Source organism: Diachasma alloeum, unplaced genomic scaffold (assembly GCF_001412515.2).
Source record: "Diachasma alloeum isolate Michigan unplaced genomic scaffold, Dall2.0 Dall_scaffold_00302, whole genome shotgun sequence".
Lineage (NCBI taxonomy): Eukaryota > Metazoa > Arthropoda > Insecta > Hymenoptera > Braconidae > Diachasma > Diachasma alloeum.
In genome coordinates this window covers 647,590-666,568 of record NW_021680441.1, presented here as the reverse complement: position 1 = coordinate 666,568, position 18,979 = coordinate 647,590, and the positions used below count along the sequence as shown (strand labels likewise).

At 37.1% G+C, this 18,979-nt stretch overlaps 3 protein-coding genes across 4 annotated transcripts; 1 reads left to right on the top strand and 2 right to left on the bottom strand.

Annotated features, from left to right (window-relative positions):
- Nucleotides 1-133: 133 nt before the first annotated feature.
- Nucleotides 134-3,999, bottom strand: LOC107039660. Its single transcript, XM_015259410.1, has 7 exons — nt 3,917-3,999; nt 2,716-2,847; nt 2,530-2,647; nt 2,188-2,333; nt 1,747-1,971; nt 742-859; nt 134-511 (listed from the first exon to the last, which is right to left on the bottom strand). The coding sequence occupies exons 1-7, from the start codon at nt 3,965-3,967 to the stop codon at nt 279-281; spliced, it is 1,023 nt and encodes a 340-aa protein (XP_015114896.1). The 5' UTR covers nt 3,968-3,999; the 3' UTR covers nt 134-278.
- A 1,878-nt stretch (nt 4,000-5,877) lies between these two features.
- Nucleotides 5,878-13,890, top strand: LOC107039659 (beta-1,3-glucan-binding protein 1). The gene is made up of 7 exons (XM_015259409.2): nt 5,878-6,100; nt 10,457-10,684; nt 10,784-11,001; nt 11,084-11,220; nt 11,536-12,025; nt 13,463-13,564; nt 13,636-13,890. The coding sequence occupies exons 1-7, from the start codon at nt 5,899-5,901 to the stop codon at nt 13,735-13,737; spliced, it is 1,479 nt and encodes a 492-aa protein (XP_015114895.1). The 5' UTR covers nt 5,878-5,898; the 3' UTR covers nt 13,738-13,890.
- A 931-nt stretch (nt 13,891-14,821) lies between these two features.
- Nucleotides 14,822-18,212, bottom strand: LOC107039621 (jerky protein homolog). 2 transcript variants are annotated; one of them, XM_015259337.2, is made up of 2 exons: nt 17,961-18,212; nt 14,822-16,373 (listed from the first exon to the last, which is right to left on the bottom strand). In XM_015259337.2, coding segments are annotated over exons 1-2 (1,527 nt in total). In that variant the 5' UTR covers nt 17,963-18,212; the 3' UTR covers nt 14,822-14,848. The 2 variants fall into 2 exon arrangements, with proteins under 2 accessions (XP_015114823.1, XP_015114824.1); XM_015259338.1 differs by lacking the exon at nt 17,961-18,212 and adding an exon at nt 17,776-17,833.
- Nucleotides 18,213-18,979: the final 767 nt, after the last annotated feature.

Below are 18,979 nucleotides of genomic sequence, written 5' to 3'. Positions count from 1 at the left end.
AAATGAAGTAAAAACCAGGGCTAATGAATTTACACGAATACACAACCATAATTATTTCGCAATCAATATATTTCATTTCGAATTCTCAGAGTCTTCAACAATCTCAATAACAAATACAATAGAAGCGCGACAACTGAAATAAGGAAATTGGCTGTTCCGCCTCCATTTGCCTCCGATGACCCCTCATGGAGGCCGCCATTTGCCTGTGAGAGTCATGAGTTACAAATTCTCTTCTGAATTCATTAGAAAACAACATATCGTGAGTAATCGTCGATTCTTTATGTAGTGATAACACGGAAAAATGTTTCAATAGCATCATTGAGCACGAGACCCAAGGTACCCATATAATTATTTGTGATTGGTTTCTTGGGGCTGATAAGCTGAATTCCAACAGCGTCTCCCGTAAAATGCCCCTTCGGGCAAAATGCGTCGTGTAAGTGAGTAAAGGTATTCGTGCTAAACAAACAGTTCACAAGTGCTACCTCAGTGCTTGTTCCCCTGATGGAGTTTGCTGTTGATGAAAAATCGGAAAAAAATTATTGAGATAGATAAATTTTACAGTGGATACTGTGATTTCGCTTCTTCATCGTCTGATCGATATGATCACATCTAACAGTCAATACACTGACAGCGGAAGGTACCAAATTCATGTGAATAGTTGATCTTTCACATTTTTTTTGTATAAAGGAGCAGCGAAAGAAGTGTCTTATATAAACAGTCGACTGCGATTGCTTGTCTTACCTTTCGCCACACATCTTTTGACGTCTTCGTCAATTTCTTCCATATATTGCCGATTAACTACATATGGCTGAATGGAGTCCAGAACTTTCGTGATGTCTATCTTGTGATCCTTTGTGAACTGGCAACAAAAAAGGATGAATATTAATTTTGTATCCTATCGTAAAAAGGACGAATATTAATTTTAATCCTATAAGGAGAACGGAAATCGATTTCGATATATCTCGAAAATCTCGAATCACTGTCACCGTCAGACAGAAACCGAAGCGCCACTACGTGGGGAGATGAGAAGGCGCGGCCGATCTCGTATTCTTTTATTTCACAGGTGAACTCCCGTTTTCTTAAAGTAGCCCCACCCTTTTGGGGTTATATTTCAATTCAAAGATTTTTAAAAACTACAACAAATCACCTAAAAACTCGGTGTGATTCGGAATCGTAATTTTTTTCCTCATTTAATTGTCGTTCAAGTTTTTCTAAAAGGAAATGTTGAAAATCCATTATTTAACACAGGATCTTACGTGAAAAACGATGAATTTACCACAACTCCGGTTAAAACAAAGATTAAAATCTAATTTTTTTCCTAAAAACGAGAAAAAAATAATAGAAAATATTGGCACCTGTTGGATAACGATTTATCATTTAGTTTTTTTTATTATTAATAATACTGGCAACAGGAATAGACATGACAACAGTGACCATGTGATGGCGCCCGCTCGGGCGTCTCCAACTTCCCATATGATCGTACAGCGTTGTGGAGTGGGTAAGTTCGTTGCCTCACATGCGAAAGGTTCCGAGTTCAAATCCCGGCCGGGTAGAATGGTGCGATCTAACCATTTAAAGTCTTGATCATCATCGCAGTATACCCTAACCGGGTCGAGGCGATGTAAAATAACGATAAAAAAAAAAGAATTTCTCTCCGCGTAGTGAGGGAGGAGAAAAAGAGTAACGAAGGTTACAGAAAAGGGGAGTCGAACTAATGAATCCGTACAATGCCACTATCTTACGTACATAGTCCAATCCGTTAAGGAAACAACTGTCAATTTTTCGATGTAAGGGAAGGCACCTCACGGCATTTTTTTTAAATGGCCCAAATATGCAGATGGGAATGACACGTGAGTTTGTAGGATCAGGTCCCGAAGAATTCCACCAACATGTGGTGAATTCCTTGGTAGTCTTGTTATCTCCGCATTCCGGCATGTCGTTTAATAGCGTATCGCTAGACACCAGAGGTTGCTGCAAAAAGAATACAAACTCCATGACATTGTTGAGTCAGATTATAAAACACCGGCTGCAGAACTTGTGTTGATTAGTTCTAGATAGCTAATTGCTAAAATATTCTGTACTTGGATGATCTTTGTTTGAAAGATTGTCCTTTAGTAGAGGAAAAGTCAAGGCATTCGAAACAAAGGAGCAGAGACGAACAAACTAGAAATTTTTCGTTGAACTCACTGTTTCTTCTTGTTCGCGTTCTTCTTGTTCGCGTTCTTCTTTTTCGCAAAATGCCCAGGGGAATATTGCAGCGAAGGCATTTTTGGCATTCAAGCAGGTAATAAATTCATTGCCTCTCTCTTCGCGGTTATCGCCGTTGCGATTTGCTGTTGGAATTTTAGAAATATCAATTTATAAGAGAATTGCATAATATCACAGTCTTGGAATTATTGCGATTTTCTGTAGTTGGGACATAGACTATTATATATCACATCGCTTTTATCGCCGTGTTATATCTGCGATATACAATAATTCATGTCCCAAAGACCAGAAAAGTTTCGGTTCAAATGATAAATTATTCACCTTTTTTTACACATCTTTTCATGAGTTTTTCAACTCTCCTCTTATATTTGTTTTGCTTTGTATACAGACTGCATGAATCCAGTACTTGATCGATAGACAGGTAATCGTTCTGCGAGAACTGTGAACAAAATGTGAATATTGTCAATGGGAATTTTCTTTGAATGACGTCATGTGTACGATTCTCACCCAATCAAGATCCTGCAACATACAGGTGGTCATTTTCCCGTGAAAATTGATGCATTTCATGGCATTATTTTCGAAAGGACCGAACATGCATCCCCTGTTGAGTCTACTTCTCATACGGATGGAGTAACAACTCTGAAATAGTAGTAATATAGTTATGTATTTAACTGAAGCTTTGGATTCGTCATGAGTTATCCACAAATATATGATAAATGTATGTCAGATATATTTGGTATTTTTCTCTCGTATACCCTTTCGGGTTTTTACGATTTGTTCCCTTCCCACCTCGTTTAAAAAAATGACGATGGGCCATAAGCAGGAAATAATCGAATAAATTGTCACCGTCAATTTCCATCTGTATAGATGACCCTTAATTTTCGAGTACTACTCCAGCGATCCCTACACTGTTAAAAAATTTTCGCTGAAATTTCTAGTACACTTCGGAAATTTTTATTTTTAATTCAAGTTCCACTGAAATTTCAAGGAATTTTCTCGTTGAAAATCCTGAATTTCGGGGATAAATCGATGAGAACTGGAGATTTTAGTTCAATTATTCCTGGAAAATTAATAGATAAACGAGAAATTCCGATAAACATATTCTTGAATTTTCAGGGGAATCTGAAATTTCATTTTTTTTCTCTTAAATTGCATTCAGTAGAATTTTAAAAATAGTATGTGTTACGCGTACATGCGAAAAATCTCCTTTACGCACTCGTAACACAATATCCTATTTCAATCATTTTCTTTATTATGAAAAAACTACTTGAAGAGTTCACTTTTCAATTTAGACACGCGGAGAGAAATGTTCAGTAAAAATTACGGAACTCACAATTCTCTCACTGATTACGGAATCGACTGAGAAAATTTGAGTGACCGTATCGTAATTTTTCACAGGAGATTCAGATAAAAATGACGGAGCGCTCTGGAAAAATTCAGTGATAGTTCCATAAAATTTCTTACAACCACATTTCGCTTCGGAATTACAGAAAAGATACGTAATTTTTATTGAATATTTCTCTCCGTGCATGGTTCGACATGAATTTCTAAAAATAAAAATGGATAAAAGTCGATGCCATGTCCCTATTGTCGGATTTTTATTGACGACACTGTGAATAGACATTGTTCGATAAAACAATATTTTCTTGTGCCGTTGAAAATCTCAAATATTTAGAGATGGTAATGAAAAAAAAATCAATCGACTTACGGGAGCCAAGACAATGACGGCAATTGAAATAAAAAATATAATGGTCGCCATAATTTTCCTGGATCTTCGAGATACTTCGGGCGTTGAAGATCCAACGCTTCAAGCAACTATCACATCACAGACCAGACATGAAAGTTTTATATAGCTGTAAGGAGCCCAAAAACGTGACGTGGTAGGCATTGCGATATGGTGTTACCAGACGGGAGGCATTATCAATTGAACAATCGAATTCCATCCGGTAATTATCGACAAATACAGGTGAATCCGCGTGCGAGCTTTTAATGTATTGACTATTATATTAGTTTTCACAATGGGTGAACAATGGGGTGGATGAGAGATAACGAATTCCCAGAGTTAAAAACATGACGATTCATTGGATTGATCGTGGATTAACTCCCAGTGGAGAGCTAATAGGGGAATTCAATCAATATTATTGAAACAATCATCTTTGTCACAGTCGCCAATCAATTGTTCTTATTGTTCCCCTTCTATTTTGGATCTGAGCACTTTCTTTTTGGTCCATCATTTCTATCTTTTGGTCTGTTAATACTGATCTCATTTAAAAAAATCAGAAACTTAAATTTGGAAATGAGGAAGACATATTTCTGTAAAAATACAACTTCCTTGAAAAACTTGACAACATGCAGAAATGAATTTTAAAAAACCACGTCAGTGCTCGGTAAAAGCAGTAAAGACAGAATCGACGTCGGATGACGCGGAGTTTTTGCAATCACCGCCTAATATTAATCTAATCTTCTATGTTCTGAGGCGTGCCAAGGACTTCGGTTGTGTCTTTACTGATTTTGCTTCCGCATGGAAGCATTCACGTATGAAAAAATCGTATAGAAATTTTCTACACGAACTGTGAATAGAAATTCTATAGGATTTCCGTATATGATATTCGGATATTTCTATACGAATTATTTCTATACATAAATTTTGACATAAATTTTTGTTTTCATACGAAAGATGTCTAAACGCCCCAGAGAAAAACGTAGAGAAATGTCGCAACTCCATACGAAATGTTTCTATACGTGTGGCAGTGGGTCGTATAGGATCAAACCTATAGAAATCGTATAGAAATAATTTGTATAAAAAATATCCGTATAAAAATATCCTAATATCATATACGAAAATCCTATAGAAATTCTATACGCAATCCGTGTAGAAAATTTCTATACGATTTTTTTCATCCGTGTTGTATTCATAAAATCCGAAATTTCCAATTTTTTGGGTCAGGATAATTAATTTTGGCCTTAGGAGTTCGAATATGCTATTTTTAGACCATGCCCAGATGGATGTATATACCACGCAGCGTCAACTGTCAACGTTGAACTCAATGAATCATTCAAGCTTTTTTATGAAAGTTGTATTTTTGCAGAAAATTGTTTTTCTCATTTTCAGGAGCTGCCAAAGAAAAATTTTCCTTGGCACAATGTTTTTTACAAAAATAATTATTCCTGTTTTTTGGGAAGCTCTCATCAGTTTTTGCGAAGCGAGGAAATAATTAATTTTGTATTTGTCTAATTTAGTTTGTTGGAGTCGAGTTATCCGTCAGGGGTCGCAAGATACATATGACAGGTCAAATGTCGTCAGGCAGATATTGTATGTTATACATTCCAATTTTTGTACGTTCCATACTTCAGTATCTCAATAGTTCTGGCACATTTCACAATGGCGGGAAAAAAAATTCATCACATTAAAGTTGCAGAATTGATTGCATGCATTTCCAGCCAAATAATGTTGGCAATCGCGCTTTTGACACGTGTATTGACATACAAAATTAAAATTAATCGATGTTAATTCACATCAAAGTTTGTCATAATTATTAACATAGCCATCTGACCTCGACGCACGCTGAAATCACAAGATGAAAAAACATAAAGGAAGAAATCATAACAAGGAAAACGAGTGTCAGAGAAGAAACAAGTGATAGCAGACTGTATATCCCACTCCCGCCAGGAGGAGTACCGAGTCATTTAATGACTTCGAGGAAAATCGCCATTTCCTCGTCAGTGGTTTTATGCACTGCTGCAAAGTCACAGCAAACGTCGAGTATGCTCCGAATTCTAATCATCTTCTCGTTACTGTTCCTGGATTTTGGATCAGTGTTGGCTACATACACTCCACCACAGGCCAGAGTGGAACCTCTATATCCAAAAGGCATTAGAATATCGATCCCAGGTGAGTCTTTTAAAAAATAAAATAGTATATTTCGTAACGAGTGCAAAAAAGTGTTTTTTGGTGAGCGGGAGGTTTATATCACGAGCCGAAGGCGAGTGATATAATCCCACGAGCTAAAAAACATTTTTTCACGAGTTACGAACAATATTTTTCATCACAATGTGGCGGAAATTGGACTTTTAGGCACGCGGAGCGTGCCGAAAAGTTCACTTTTCGTCACAGCGTGATGAAAAAGTGTTTTTTGGTGAGCGGGAGGTTTATATCACGAGCCGAAGGCGAGTGATATAATCCCACGAGCTAAAAAACATTTTTTCACGAGTTACGAACAATATTTTTCATCACAATGTGGCGGAAATTGGACTTTTAGGCACGCGGAGCGTGCCGAAAAGTTCACTTTTCGTCACAGCGTGATGAAAAAGTGTTTTTTGGTGAGCGGGAGGTTTATATCACGAGCCGAAGGCGAGTGATATAATCCCACGAGCTAAAAAACATTTTTTCACGAGTTACGAACAATATTTTTCATCACAATGTGGCGGAAATTGGACTTTTAGGCACGCGGAGCGTGCCGAAAAGTTCACTTTTCGTCACAGCGTGATGAAAAAGTGTTTTTTGGTGAGCGGGAGGTTTATATCACGAGCCGAAGGCGAGTGATATAATCCCACGAGCTAAAAAACATTTTTTCACGAGTTACGAACAATATTTTTCATCACAATGTGGCGGAAATTGGACTTTTAGGCACGCGGAGCGTGCCGAAAAGTTCACTTTTCGTCACAGCGTGATGAAAAAGTGTTTTTTGGTGAGCGGGAGGTTTATATCACGAGCCGAAGGCGAGTGATATAATCCCACGAGCTAAAAAACATTTTTTCACGAGTTACGAACAATATTTTTCATCACAATGTGGCGGAAATTGGACTTTTAGGCACGCGGAGCGTGCCGAAAAGTTCACTTTTCGTCACAGCGTGATGAAATAGTATATTTCGATACAAGTGCGACAGATTTTTTTGCGAGTACGAAGTTGGAGGCCTGAGGTGAAGCCGAGGGCTGGCAATCTAACGAGCGAAAAAATCCCCGTCGCATGTGTCGAACTATATTTTTCATCACTCGGGCGTAAAGTGAATTTTTCCAAATTTTTCCGCATTTTTTCTCAAATTTCCCAATTTTCCCATTTAGGAATGCAGAATTCTGATTCAGCATTTCCAAATATTAGCTTACATTTTTCTCTTGTCATTATCAGAAAATTATTGACGATTACAATTGAAATATTTACTTTGGGCCTCAGTAGATCATAAATCCTCCGATATTTATAATTCTGCTGGATTCATTGGGAAATGGAACATTCCACGTTATTTCGCTAAAAAAATAGTCAGATTTTTATTTCATTCCCGTTTTTTTTATATCGCAAGCAGTTTAAGCAAATTATGCCCGGGATTATGTCAATTGCCTTATTGACAGATATGTGCGTACAGCATTATCAGCGTGACACTTGCCGGTATTATACCGCCCAACTGACAAAATATAAACAATCAATGTATTATTCAAGACGCCACGTGGGTATGCCCAGACCAGACCTCAATTGGACTGCCACGCGTATAAAAGTAATAAACCCTTTATAACCAGTCAGATAACGCAGTTATTATGGTGTAGTAATAATTACTACTAATAACAATTACTATAATTATAAGTACTCTCCACGCTGGACACAACATGTTTTTTTTATTTTGGCATGTTGAAGGGTCACGATGATTTTTTAATGATTTTTTTATGATATATTTTTGTGATATATTTTTTTATGATACATAGCTAAAAAAATATGCAGTTTACGGAAAAAAATGGAGAATTACTTTTGTTCGGAAAAGCGTTGTGTGTTATCAGAAAAAATGCGATGGCGAAAAGTGAATTTTTATCAGTTTTTTCATAAACAATTTTATTTTATTTCGTTTAAACAAATAGACATTCAACATTGTTGAATAAGCAATTTATGGGAAAGTGCAAGGATAATTTCTTCTCGGGAATAGCAAATGTTTATGAAAAACGAATAATTATTATCCATGTTTTCTTGAAAATAATTAATTTTTGTTTTAAAAAAATTTTGAATTTAAATTGTCGCCAAATGAAGATGAGAAATAAATGATATGACAATCAGAGAATTCCATTGATAAAATATTTTAATGATTTCATTCAACGCGTCGAGTTTTACTTCCAATTCGTGACACACGTGGCAAATATTGTGTTGACTATCTCGGAAAATGAAAATTTTCCATGTGAAAACCTCGAAGAAAGTCAACTATGCGCTATCATTTGCTCGGCGTATTTTTCCATTGAAGTTCGTGAGATACCCCGTATACGTGCACTGCCATATCACCCGCTGAACCCGGTACTAACGATACTTTTTTCAATGACACAGACCCTTTGACTCATTCCTTTTTGAATGGGTACTTGAAATATTGCGTTGCTTCATTACTATAGTATTTAGTATTTAACATTAATTGAGTATTTGACTTGAGTCATTTTTTGCAAAGATTGGGATTTTCTTTCTAAAAAACAGCCTATCTGAAAAATCCATGAAGAGCTGAAATTAAGTTTGGATTAACCGTTTCTTTCCAAAATTAATAATTGCAAACGTCGAATGTGTCGTAAAATGGAGCTCAAGATGGACTTCTCAGAGGAGCAAACCTCCTCATTATCGAAAAAATAAAAAAAATAAACAAATAAAAACAACCTCTCATTGTGTTGCTGTAAGCTTTTCTCTTCATCATCACGCAATGAATACTTCCTCATATGATTCAATCTCACCGATTCAACATCAGTATAAACTTAAGAATTAGTAGAATGAATAGAGATCGATCAATAGTTTAGCACAGATCCTTAGTAATACAGAATGTAATGAAATAATTTTCAGTCGAGTTACTCATTGAAATGGTAATCAAGATATATGCCCGCATAATTGCTCAAACAGATGACAAAGTAATGGATAATTATCATTTCGTCAATTTTCAATAATTATTTGATGCTGAGTTTTTAATTTCGACTGTCATTACAATAGTAATGGATAATTTCCGCCTCCAATTACTCATTATATAAGTAATTGAATTGTTAGCTGTCCCATTATCCATTACTTAAGAGGAAGGGGAATGCGAATCGGATGAAAAGTGTGATCCAAAAAGCATTTTTTAAGTGAAACCGGAAAATTACGTTTCATTATAAATTGGAAGGCAGAGTGGATTGCGTTAAATATTTTTTCAACTTTCTGATATTTTCTGATATGCCTTTTCAGAGATCGACAGGAAAGTAATATTCCATATCGATAATATTTCGCAAGCACGTTGATAATTAATGAAAACCATTAAATTCTCATTACTTCTGTAATCTATAGCGGTCATGTGCACGCCATTTTTTAATATGGTATTGAAGGTTCGTAAAAAATCACATTTTAATCACCTCTCTAGTCAATAACGGAGCTAAATGGATTTTTAATTACCTTGTCATTGGATGGTGGCCAGTATCATATTTTGTAATAAAAAGTATTTACCGCTTGACCCTCATGATCGTTTTACTCCACCCTTCGGTCGGATCCTTATCAACGTTTTCGATTTTTTTAAAGCAACGAGATCGGCCGCGCGTGCTGCGCACGCGCCTTCTCCTCTCCTCGCGTGGTGGCGTGTCGGTTTCAGTCTTACGGGTCTTACGCTTACGCTCATTCGAGATATTTCGAGATCGATTTCCTTTCTCCTTTTTACGATAGGATTTCCCGTTTCGTCAAAATCCTAAAAACTTAATGTGGTTCATACCATTTTCCGCATTATATGCTACAGTTTTTGTCCTTCTATCATCCTCGGAGGTCCATAAATGAAATAACAGAATAGGCTATCATGATATAATATAATGATGATGATTTCCGACGCCCTGTTTGCTTTTTTCATGCATGGAAATTTTTTTTATGAAATTCATACCCCAATTTTGTTTTTCTCTAAATTTTTGTCTTTCTGCAAATAGAAAAAAAATAAAATTTTGATTGCAAATACATACTGAAAATTCGAAAATGTTCCTGAGAACATCCAAAACCAAAAAACTTTACGTTTTGTGCTCAATGAAATACTAGAAATATTGAAACAATTATGGTACGATATTTCAAATTCTGAAAAAACCATATGAGAAACTGCAAAAAAAAAAAAAAAAAAAAAAAAAAAAAAAAAAAAAAAAAAAAAAAAAAAAAAANGGAATGACGTCATCATCACCTTTCTCCGCAAATTTGTGATGATTCTGATAAAATAAGCAAAATGATGAAATTGTATAATTTATCGGGTGTTAAGTCTGTGGAAGATCCATCTCAATAATTTTTTCATAAAAATCAAACAGATGAACAAGGAATAACGTTAGTCGCCTTCCACGTTCGAATAAACGAAGAATTCGAAGGGCTGGAAGCTGGAACAATCGCTGTAGATGTGTTAAGAGTCCGAAACGGTCGTTGGAAATATGAAGATCGTACAACTAAATTAAAGTACGGAGATAAAGTATATTATTGGGTGCACGTTGTGTACGAAGGCCTCGGTTACAATCTCCTGTTTCAAGAGCACGAGGTCACTGGTGAGTCAGTTACTCTCATCAAAAGGTCAAATAATCATTAAAGATGAAGAATCACGATGAACCTCATTAATACGCCACTTTCCTCGTTCCTCAAAATAGATTTCTACGATGTCAACGGTAACAGAGTTAATCTCAATGGTGAGCCGGTATATCCAGGAGCGGACAATCCCAATTGTCAAATTTCAACGTCCGTTGTGGTGGATCTGTCAACGGGCCGGCGAAATGCAGCTTGCGCTGGGGAACCGCTCTTTGAGGATGAATTCGTCGACTTTGATCCCAGAAAATGGAATACTATTGAACAATTCTCACGCGCTCCTGTAATTTTTTTCAATCGCTAGTCGTTTTAATGAAGCAATTGTTCACTTTAATGATTGATAAAATTTCTTTTGCGATGAATAGGATTATCCGTTTGTTATTTATCGAAATGATCAGAGGAATGTAAAGGTTGCGGATGGAAAACTTCATTTGACACCGACACTAATGGAGACTGAGTATGGAAAGGATTTCATTCAACATGGAACTTTGACGCTTCCAAAGTAATTAATTAATTTTCAATAATAATATTAATAATAATAATAATGAATAAATTGAGTATTAGTTATTATTGTCATCAACAATAATAATTATTATTAATAACAATAATAACAATAATTGTTAATAATAATAATTAAAAATAATTATTGTTATTATAGTTATGATTAATTATTAATTAATAGTAATAATATATTTCTAGTAATTAATTAATTACTAAAAGTGTCTCTCTCCGATGCAATTTCTTGACTTCTTTTCGACCCCCCCCCCGCCAATTATCCTGTTGAAAGGAAACTGATCTGATTTTCTGATCGGTTCAGATGCACAGGCAAATTAAACACGCAGGATTGCACCCGCACCGCTCGTGGCAGCTACATATTGCCACCAGTAGCATCTGGAGCCGTGAATACCAAGAATTCGTTCGCCTTCATGTACGGAAGAATCGACGTTCGCGCAAAATTGCCAAAAGGGGACTGGATATACCCAGTTATCGTGTTGGAGCCCTGGGATAATGATCCAAACTCAATGGAGACGACGCAGCAGTTGAGAGTCGTTGAATCCGCGGGTAACGAGCAGCTGCAGGCTGGTGGAGGCACCGATATCAGTGGACATATCATCTGCGGTGGACCGATCTCAAGGTTGACCGCAGCCAGTACTGGGCCCGCCCAGCGGGCGAGAAGATACTCCCCGGAACTCTGGTCCGACTCGTTCCATACGTATACGCTGGAGTGGCGGAAAGATAAAATTTCGGTCAAGGTGGATGATGTCGAGTATGGAAGTGCTGCGGTTGGTTCCAACTTTGATAAACCGGTAATCATGAGAAATTAATAAAGGCGACTTTTCTTATAAGATACTCAGGAGACCGTAGGGGAGAGGAATTCCGGGAATTGTGCCGGAGAACAATTGATATTTTATATAAGATAGTTCCGTCGCTGCTCTCATATTCGGAGAAATTTTTACTTCAAATGAATTGATATCGAAAGCTATTGACCCAATAAGTGTCCAAGTACTGCTATTTCACATTTTGAAGTCCCCTTTCAGTCTCGTTTTCCAACATACCCCTACATGATAGAATCAGTGGAATCAAACGGCCTTAAGGGTGCCAAGTGAATTTGAAAAAAGATTCAAAAAAAATTTTTTCTTTCCCTCCATCATTGGAGAAATATGTATTCATCCATCCGACGAAATTGCAAACCCGCAACCGGAACTAGACATCGAAAAAATAAATGCGGAAAATCTGATCTATTTCGCGTGACGAACCTCGAGAAAGCATGGGATCAAATGGGTACGGCGGGTTGAAATATCTCTCTTATTCACCCCGGTACCCCATTCTTTTTTCTCGCCATCACATTGAACACATTATTCCCCATATCTTCAAATTTTTTCAAATTTTTCTTGAGTTCCTAGGGGGTTGAAACGTTCAATTTAATCAAAACTCCATAAGAGGCCGTGTATAAGACTGATTTTGTTTATTTAATTTCTCGATATCCATAAGTTCTAAAATTTTAAAATTGGCACCGATCTGTCTAATACTATTAATTAAAAAAATTATAACTTTGTTGGTGAATGTCAATTGTCAAGGTCATCGCCAAATTCATTTGGCACCCTTAACCCTCCTGTAGTCGCACGTTTTCGCCGGACGTCGTTGGTCGCGTGGTAAGCGCTGCGCCGTCCGTACGTTCTCGAGCGCAGCGTTGCCAGAGCCTTACGACACTATAAACATATCACCGGCCAGCGCCTCCCCACTCCGCACACGCTGCTTGGGACTACCACGAGGGTCGGCAACACCGTTCGTCAAATTTCCACTACGAGAGCGGTCGCACGGTGAGCGCTGCGCTCATTCTCGCTAACCGCGCTCGACAAAAAAATTAATTGAGAAAAAAATTGTCAGTACAGGGCAACCCTACCGTGTTCAATCTCCTCAGGACATATCATTTAAGGAACTCGTAAATAGGCAGAGCGTAATTCATCACATTTCTAGAGATATCGTGAAAATAACAAAAACGGTGGCGTTCAGACCATAGCGCGACCACTGGAGGGTTACGATCGTGTTAGACCCATATAATTATTTCGCTCATCTCTCACGTTTGACTCCCATAATCACTCCATTCATCCCTCGTGTATGACCCTTGTGACCCTTACAAACATTCCTTTCCCGGTAAAAAATATCCACGCCCCTGGGTATCTTATAGAAAGTACTCAGCCTCGAATGTTTAGAAGTAATCCTCGAAAATGCCTCTTTTCCAGTTTTATATAACCCTCGGGGTCGGTGTGGGTGGTTCTACGGAATTCCCTGACCAGACTTTCAGCGGTTCATATCAGAAACCCTGGAAGAATGTCGCGTCTAAGGTAAGCCGAATAAAAAAATCTGAAATGCATGTCAGTCAACATGAACGTCACGGTATAATTATCATTTCCAGGCTTTATTCGACTTCTTCAATTCCACTCAGCAGTGGTCGGGGACTTGGAGGAACACGGATAGGGAGTTGAGAATTGATTACATCAAAGTCTCGGCTCTGTAATCGTCACGAATGTTGAATTCTCATATAAACTCTTTTTCACCCAAATAAACCCACATGGAAATATTTTTATACAGAGATATATCTCATGCATCTCATATATATATATGAAAACTATATGGATACTGTTAAATAAATGTCTTTTTTAATAATTAATCATTTTATTCGAAGAATCGGGGCGAAAGATCGGGACCCTTTGGCTCGGGTTGAAAAAAAAACTTTTTCAGTTTTCATTTTTTCCACATACTTTTGAGAGTTCTGAATAGCCTGTCGTTTAAATTATTGGAATCAACGTTCACCCGGCTAAAAAATTCGATTTTGGCGAAAGTCGACTTTCCCCCTGGAAAACGCAAAATCTGACCCTTTGAAAATCTGAAAAAAAAAACTTTTTCAGTTTTCACTTTTTCCACATACTTTTGAGAGATCTGAATAGCCTGTCGTTTAAATTATTGGAATCAACGTTCACCCGGCTAAAAAATTCGATTTTGGCGAAAGTCGACTTTCCTCCTGGAAAAATCCAAGATCTGACGCTTTGGCCCCCGGTGAAAAACATTTTTTTTCCGTTTTCACTTTTTCCACATACTTTTGAGAGTTCTGAATAGCCTGTCGTTTAAATAGTTGGAATCAACGTTCACCCGGCTAAAAAATTCGATTTTGGCGAAAGTCGACTTTCCTCCTGGAAAAATCCAAGATCTGACACTTTGGCCCTCGTGACCCTTGTGATCCTCTGACCGACTTTCCCCCTGAAAAAATCCAAGATCTGACACTTTGGCCCTCGTGACCCTTGTGATCCTCTGACCGACTTTCCCCCTGAAAAAATCCAAGATCTGACACTTTGGCCCTCGTGACCCTTGTGATCCTCTGACCGACTTTCCCCCTGAAAAAATCCAAGATCTGACACTTTGGCCCCCGGTGAAAAACATTTTTTTTCCGTTTTCACTTTTTCCTCACGAGATCCATTTTTTTATTCTATTGCATTTTAAATGAGAGTGTAAAAATTTGTTTAGTATCTGGAAAATATCCTGAAATGCACTTAAATGCTGATAGCTTATTACAAAATATTTATTTCCGACATAGATATTTTTTATATAAAAAAATACTGGGAGAGGAATCATCACGAATGTTCGTTCAGAAAAGTATTAAAGGAAGGACAATGGAATCGTAAACTAGTGTTAGCAAGAAATGACTTCTGGGAATCTGGGTTTTGTTCGTCCTCGGCTGATGCTGAGGCTTTCGGCTTCCCATGGGATCCCTCACAATTCTTAATTTTTCTCCAGAACAAAAACAGCCCGCTCTGAGCAACATCCCCTGACCACTCTTCCCTATCACCAACGAGTTTGAAATCTTGAAGTAGTTGGCTGTCGATGTTTGCCTCCACGAACTCGATGTAAGTCATTTGTTCATCACTATAACAGGGAAGTTCCGGCTCTGTTGGGACAGGCGATGTCTTCAACTGTGGCTGTCTCGTAATTCTCACATTCTCTTCGTAATGGATCGCATCAGGATTGAATGGGTGGAGTCCTGTGGCCTGGAATCCATTCGCTAGAATGCTCTCCCACTTCATCTTACCAAGTGCTTTTTCCAAAACTCCTCCGAAGTGCTCTCTCTTGACACGATTTCCATCTTTAGTCAGCCTCCACTCAGTAACAGCATCTCTCCAAGCAGCTTTGAGGGGATGAAACACTGCGACGTCCATTGGCTGCAGAAAATTGATGTAGTTTGGATGAATTGAAATCAACTCTATCCCATTCTCACGACAAAAATCACTGAGCTGTAGAGTCAAATGAGCCGAGTGTCCATTCAGATACAGAACAACTGGCATTTCAATCTCATTTTTCACAATCCAAGGGTGAAAAGACTTGCGAATCCAATCCAAGAATGATGTTGGCGTCATCCATCCAGTAGTTGAACGACCAATGGTGTAGTCTTTTGGTGTGAGTGCTGTGACAATAGCAGGTATTCTTATATAGTTGAAGGTGATCATTGGTGGTAGATGGTGGCCAGCAGCATTCCCACAGAAAAGTGCTGTGAGACACTCTTTTTCATCGAATGCTGCTCGATTTCCTCGTTTTATCAGGACTTTCTGGCCCTTTGGACACAGGTAGAAGCCTGATTCCTCACAGTTGAACACACGAGAGCTGTCAATGCCCAGTAAATTTTTGGTGACCAAGTAATTTTTCACTTGTTCAAACCAGTGGCGAATTTTCTCCTCAGTTACTTTAGCTTGAGATGACGTTGTATTCTCGGAAAGTCTGTCTTCAACCTCGGGATGACGTTTCTGAAAGGCTCCGTACCAGTGTCTGCCAGGACGACCATCAGTGAAAACGTCAACTTTACCCAGCGATTCGACGAGCTTTTGGACGGAATTTAGGAGCTGATCCTTGGTGACAGGACAGCCCTGGTCAGACATGTAGAGAATCCATTCTACGAGCTTCTGTTCGTAGAATTCCCCTAGGACACTCACAGGTCCTGGTCTGCCTATTGTGGGCTTTGAGATACCTCTGGACTTGTCGAATAGGGTTGACTTGGGGATGTTGAATTCCTTGCTCACTGATCCCAGGGTCTTTCCTGCATTCACAGCGTCCAGAGCTTTCTGGAGGTCCTCATTAGTGTATGCTGGTACTCTTTTGCGTTTAGGCCTGGGAAATTAGAAATATGGACACGTATGAAGAAAATTAGTAGAACAACTCAGCGCTTTCTCTGAAGAATTCTATTGAATTTCTATTGGAAATCTATAAGAATTCTATTGGAAAATTCTGTTTCTTGCGCCAATTCTATTAAAAATTATGTAACATCCCCATGCGTTTTTAAATATATATTTGCTTATAAAAAAGTTTACAGATGTTGGTTTTTCCATGGAACTCATTCTGCTGAGATTTTTTGAATAAAAATTTTTCGGCCCAAATTTCAAGTTTTTTTGCTTGAATTTGATTATGAAAAACAAATAAAAACAGCAGAAAAAACTTAGAAAATTGACATAGAGATTCTACTTGTTTTTTGCGCTGATTCTATTGCATAATTGATCGGAGAAAGTCAATATATTTTGAATTTCTGTTCGAATTTTTCTCTTAAGATTTTTTCTATCAGAATTATTGGGCACAAATTTTCTACGTTTCTTCCACTGGATTTTGTTTTGTTTTGCATTACAGAATCCGAGTGGAAAAAAATTAGAAAATTGATGCTCAAGCATTCTCATAGAAAAAATCTCACGAGAAAAATTCAAACAGAAATTCGAAGTCGATTGACTGTTTCTTCGCGAATATCCAATAGAATCAGCGCAAAAAACAAACAGAATTTTTCAATAGAATTTCAATAGAAAACTTACAGAAACCCTATACAATTGCTATAGAAATCCAATAAAGTTTTCTAGCAAATTCGAAAGGTTTTCTACTGATAAAAGTCAACATATTTAGAATTTCTGTTCAAATTTTTCTCTTGAGATTTTTTCTGTTAGAATTATTGGGCACACGAGAATTTTCTCACGAGAAAAATTCAAACAGAAATTCGAAATCGATTGACTGTTTCTTCGCGAATATCCAATAGAATCAGCGCAAAAAACAAACAGAATTTTTCAATAGAATTCCAATAGAAATCTTACAGAAACCCTATACAATTGCTACAGAAATCCAATAGAGTTTTCTAGCGAATTCGCAAGGTTTCACGTATGAAAAAATTTTCTAGAAATTTTCTGTACGGATTGCGTATAGAATTTCTATAGAATTTTCGTATATAATATTCGGATATTTCTATATGGATATTTTTTATACAAATTATTTCCATACGATTTCTATAGGTCTGATCCTATACGACCCACTGCCACATGTATAGAAACATTTCGTATAGAGTTGCAACATTTCTCTACGTTTTTCTCTGGAGCGTTTAGACATTTTTCGCATGAAAACAGAAAATTAATGGATAGAAATAATTCGTACAGAAATATCCGAATATCATATACGGAAATCCTATAGAATTTTTATACGCAATTCGTACATAAAATTTCTATACGATTTTTTTATGCGTTTGTACTGAATTTTTTCATACGTGTGACGAGGTTAGGTTGGACTTCACGTGCGGTAACCCCGCTAACCTTGCATTCGCTCGACTCAGTCCCCGAATTCTATATTTCTCCCACAAAATAAATTATTCCTCCCTTTTTATCGATAGCAGTTTCCTCCAAAATCATCTCTCGACTGATGGAAACCGATTGAAATGTATTTTCCACTTACATTTTCGTGTTTGATCCTTATGCAGTAACGAGGAATGGTAACGCATGTGGGCTACGTCTACATGAAACTCGTGAGCAAACGGATCAGCCAGGCGAACAGTTGGATTGACTTATCCCTAATATTTTTTATGACTCGCGAAATATCGAGCAAGTTCTAGATTTTTTTTTCACTTTCGGGTGAGAGTGTATGAGCGACTCAGAAGAGAAGCAATATTGACGAAATGTGAAACTCTATCGTAAGAGTGCTCTGTGTTCGACAAACGGGTCTCGTTCGGCAAGTGAGCCAGTCATGAGAGCCATATTTCAAAGCTGTTCGCGCCGAAAAGGATAGGATAATTCAGTCGAAGTTTTAAAAAATTTCGATAGTTCTTTTTACGAGAAAGATGAAATAAAAATGTAATTTTTATGGGGAAAGTATTAATTAATGTTGTATTGCATATAACATAGTTATTTTTGTTAATAAATTAACAATTGAAAAGTTAAATTTAAATTTAAATGTTTATATGAATAATGTGGAATAAACCAAAGTGTGAATAAGGTATATAATATATATGCAAACCAATGTGTATCCAACGACAGTGTAAATAATTTTATCATAAATTAAGTACTTTGAACAAAAAAAAAAAATTTAAATGTTTGATCGTGGATCGAAAGACAACTTGTATTTCTCAAATTAAATTTAGACAATAAACTAGACACATCGAATCAATTGATAAGTGATATTCAGATAGTTGACTAGTAAATAATTTTCCCAAAATATTAATTCGTTGAATAGGAATATCAGTCTAGATTAGCGCAAATGAAAAATGAAGTAAATAGTTGACAAATAGTTCACTAAACGCACTAAACGCAATTTTTTAAATTTCTAAAATTTACATTTTCGGATTTTTTGGATCAGAGTGGGTCGATATAACACAAAAAATCCAAAAGTTGAATTGGGACGATTACAAAGCTTGCATTCGGAAGCAAAAATTTCTCATTTCGAATTTTCTGATGAAAGAAAATCAAACTGAAAATGAC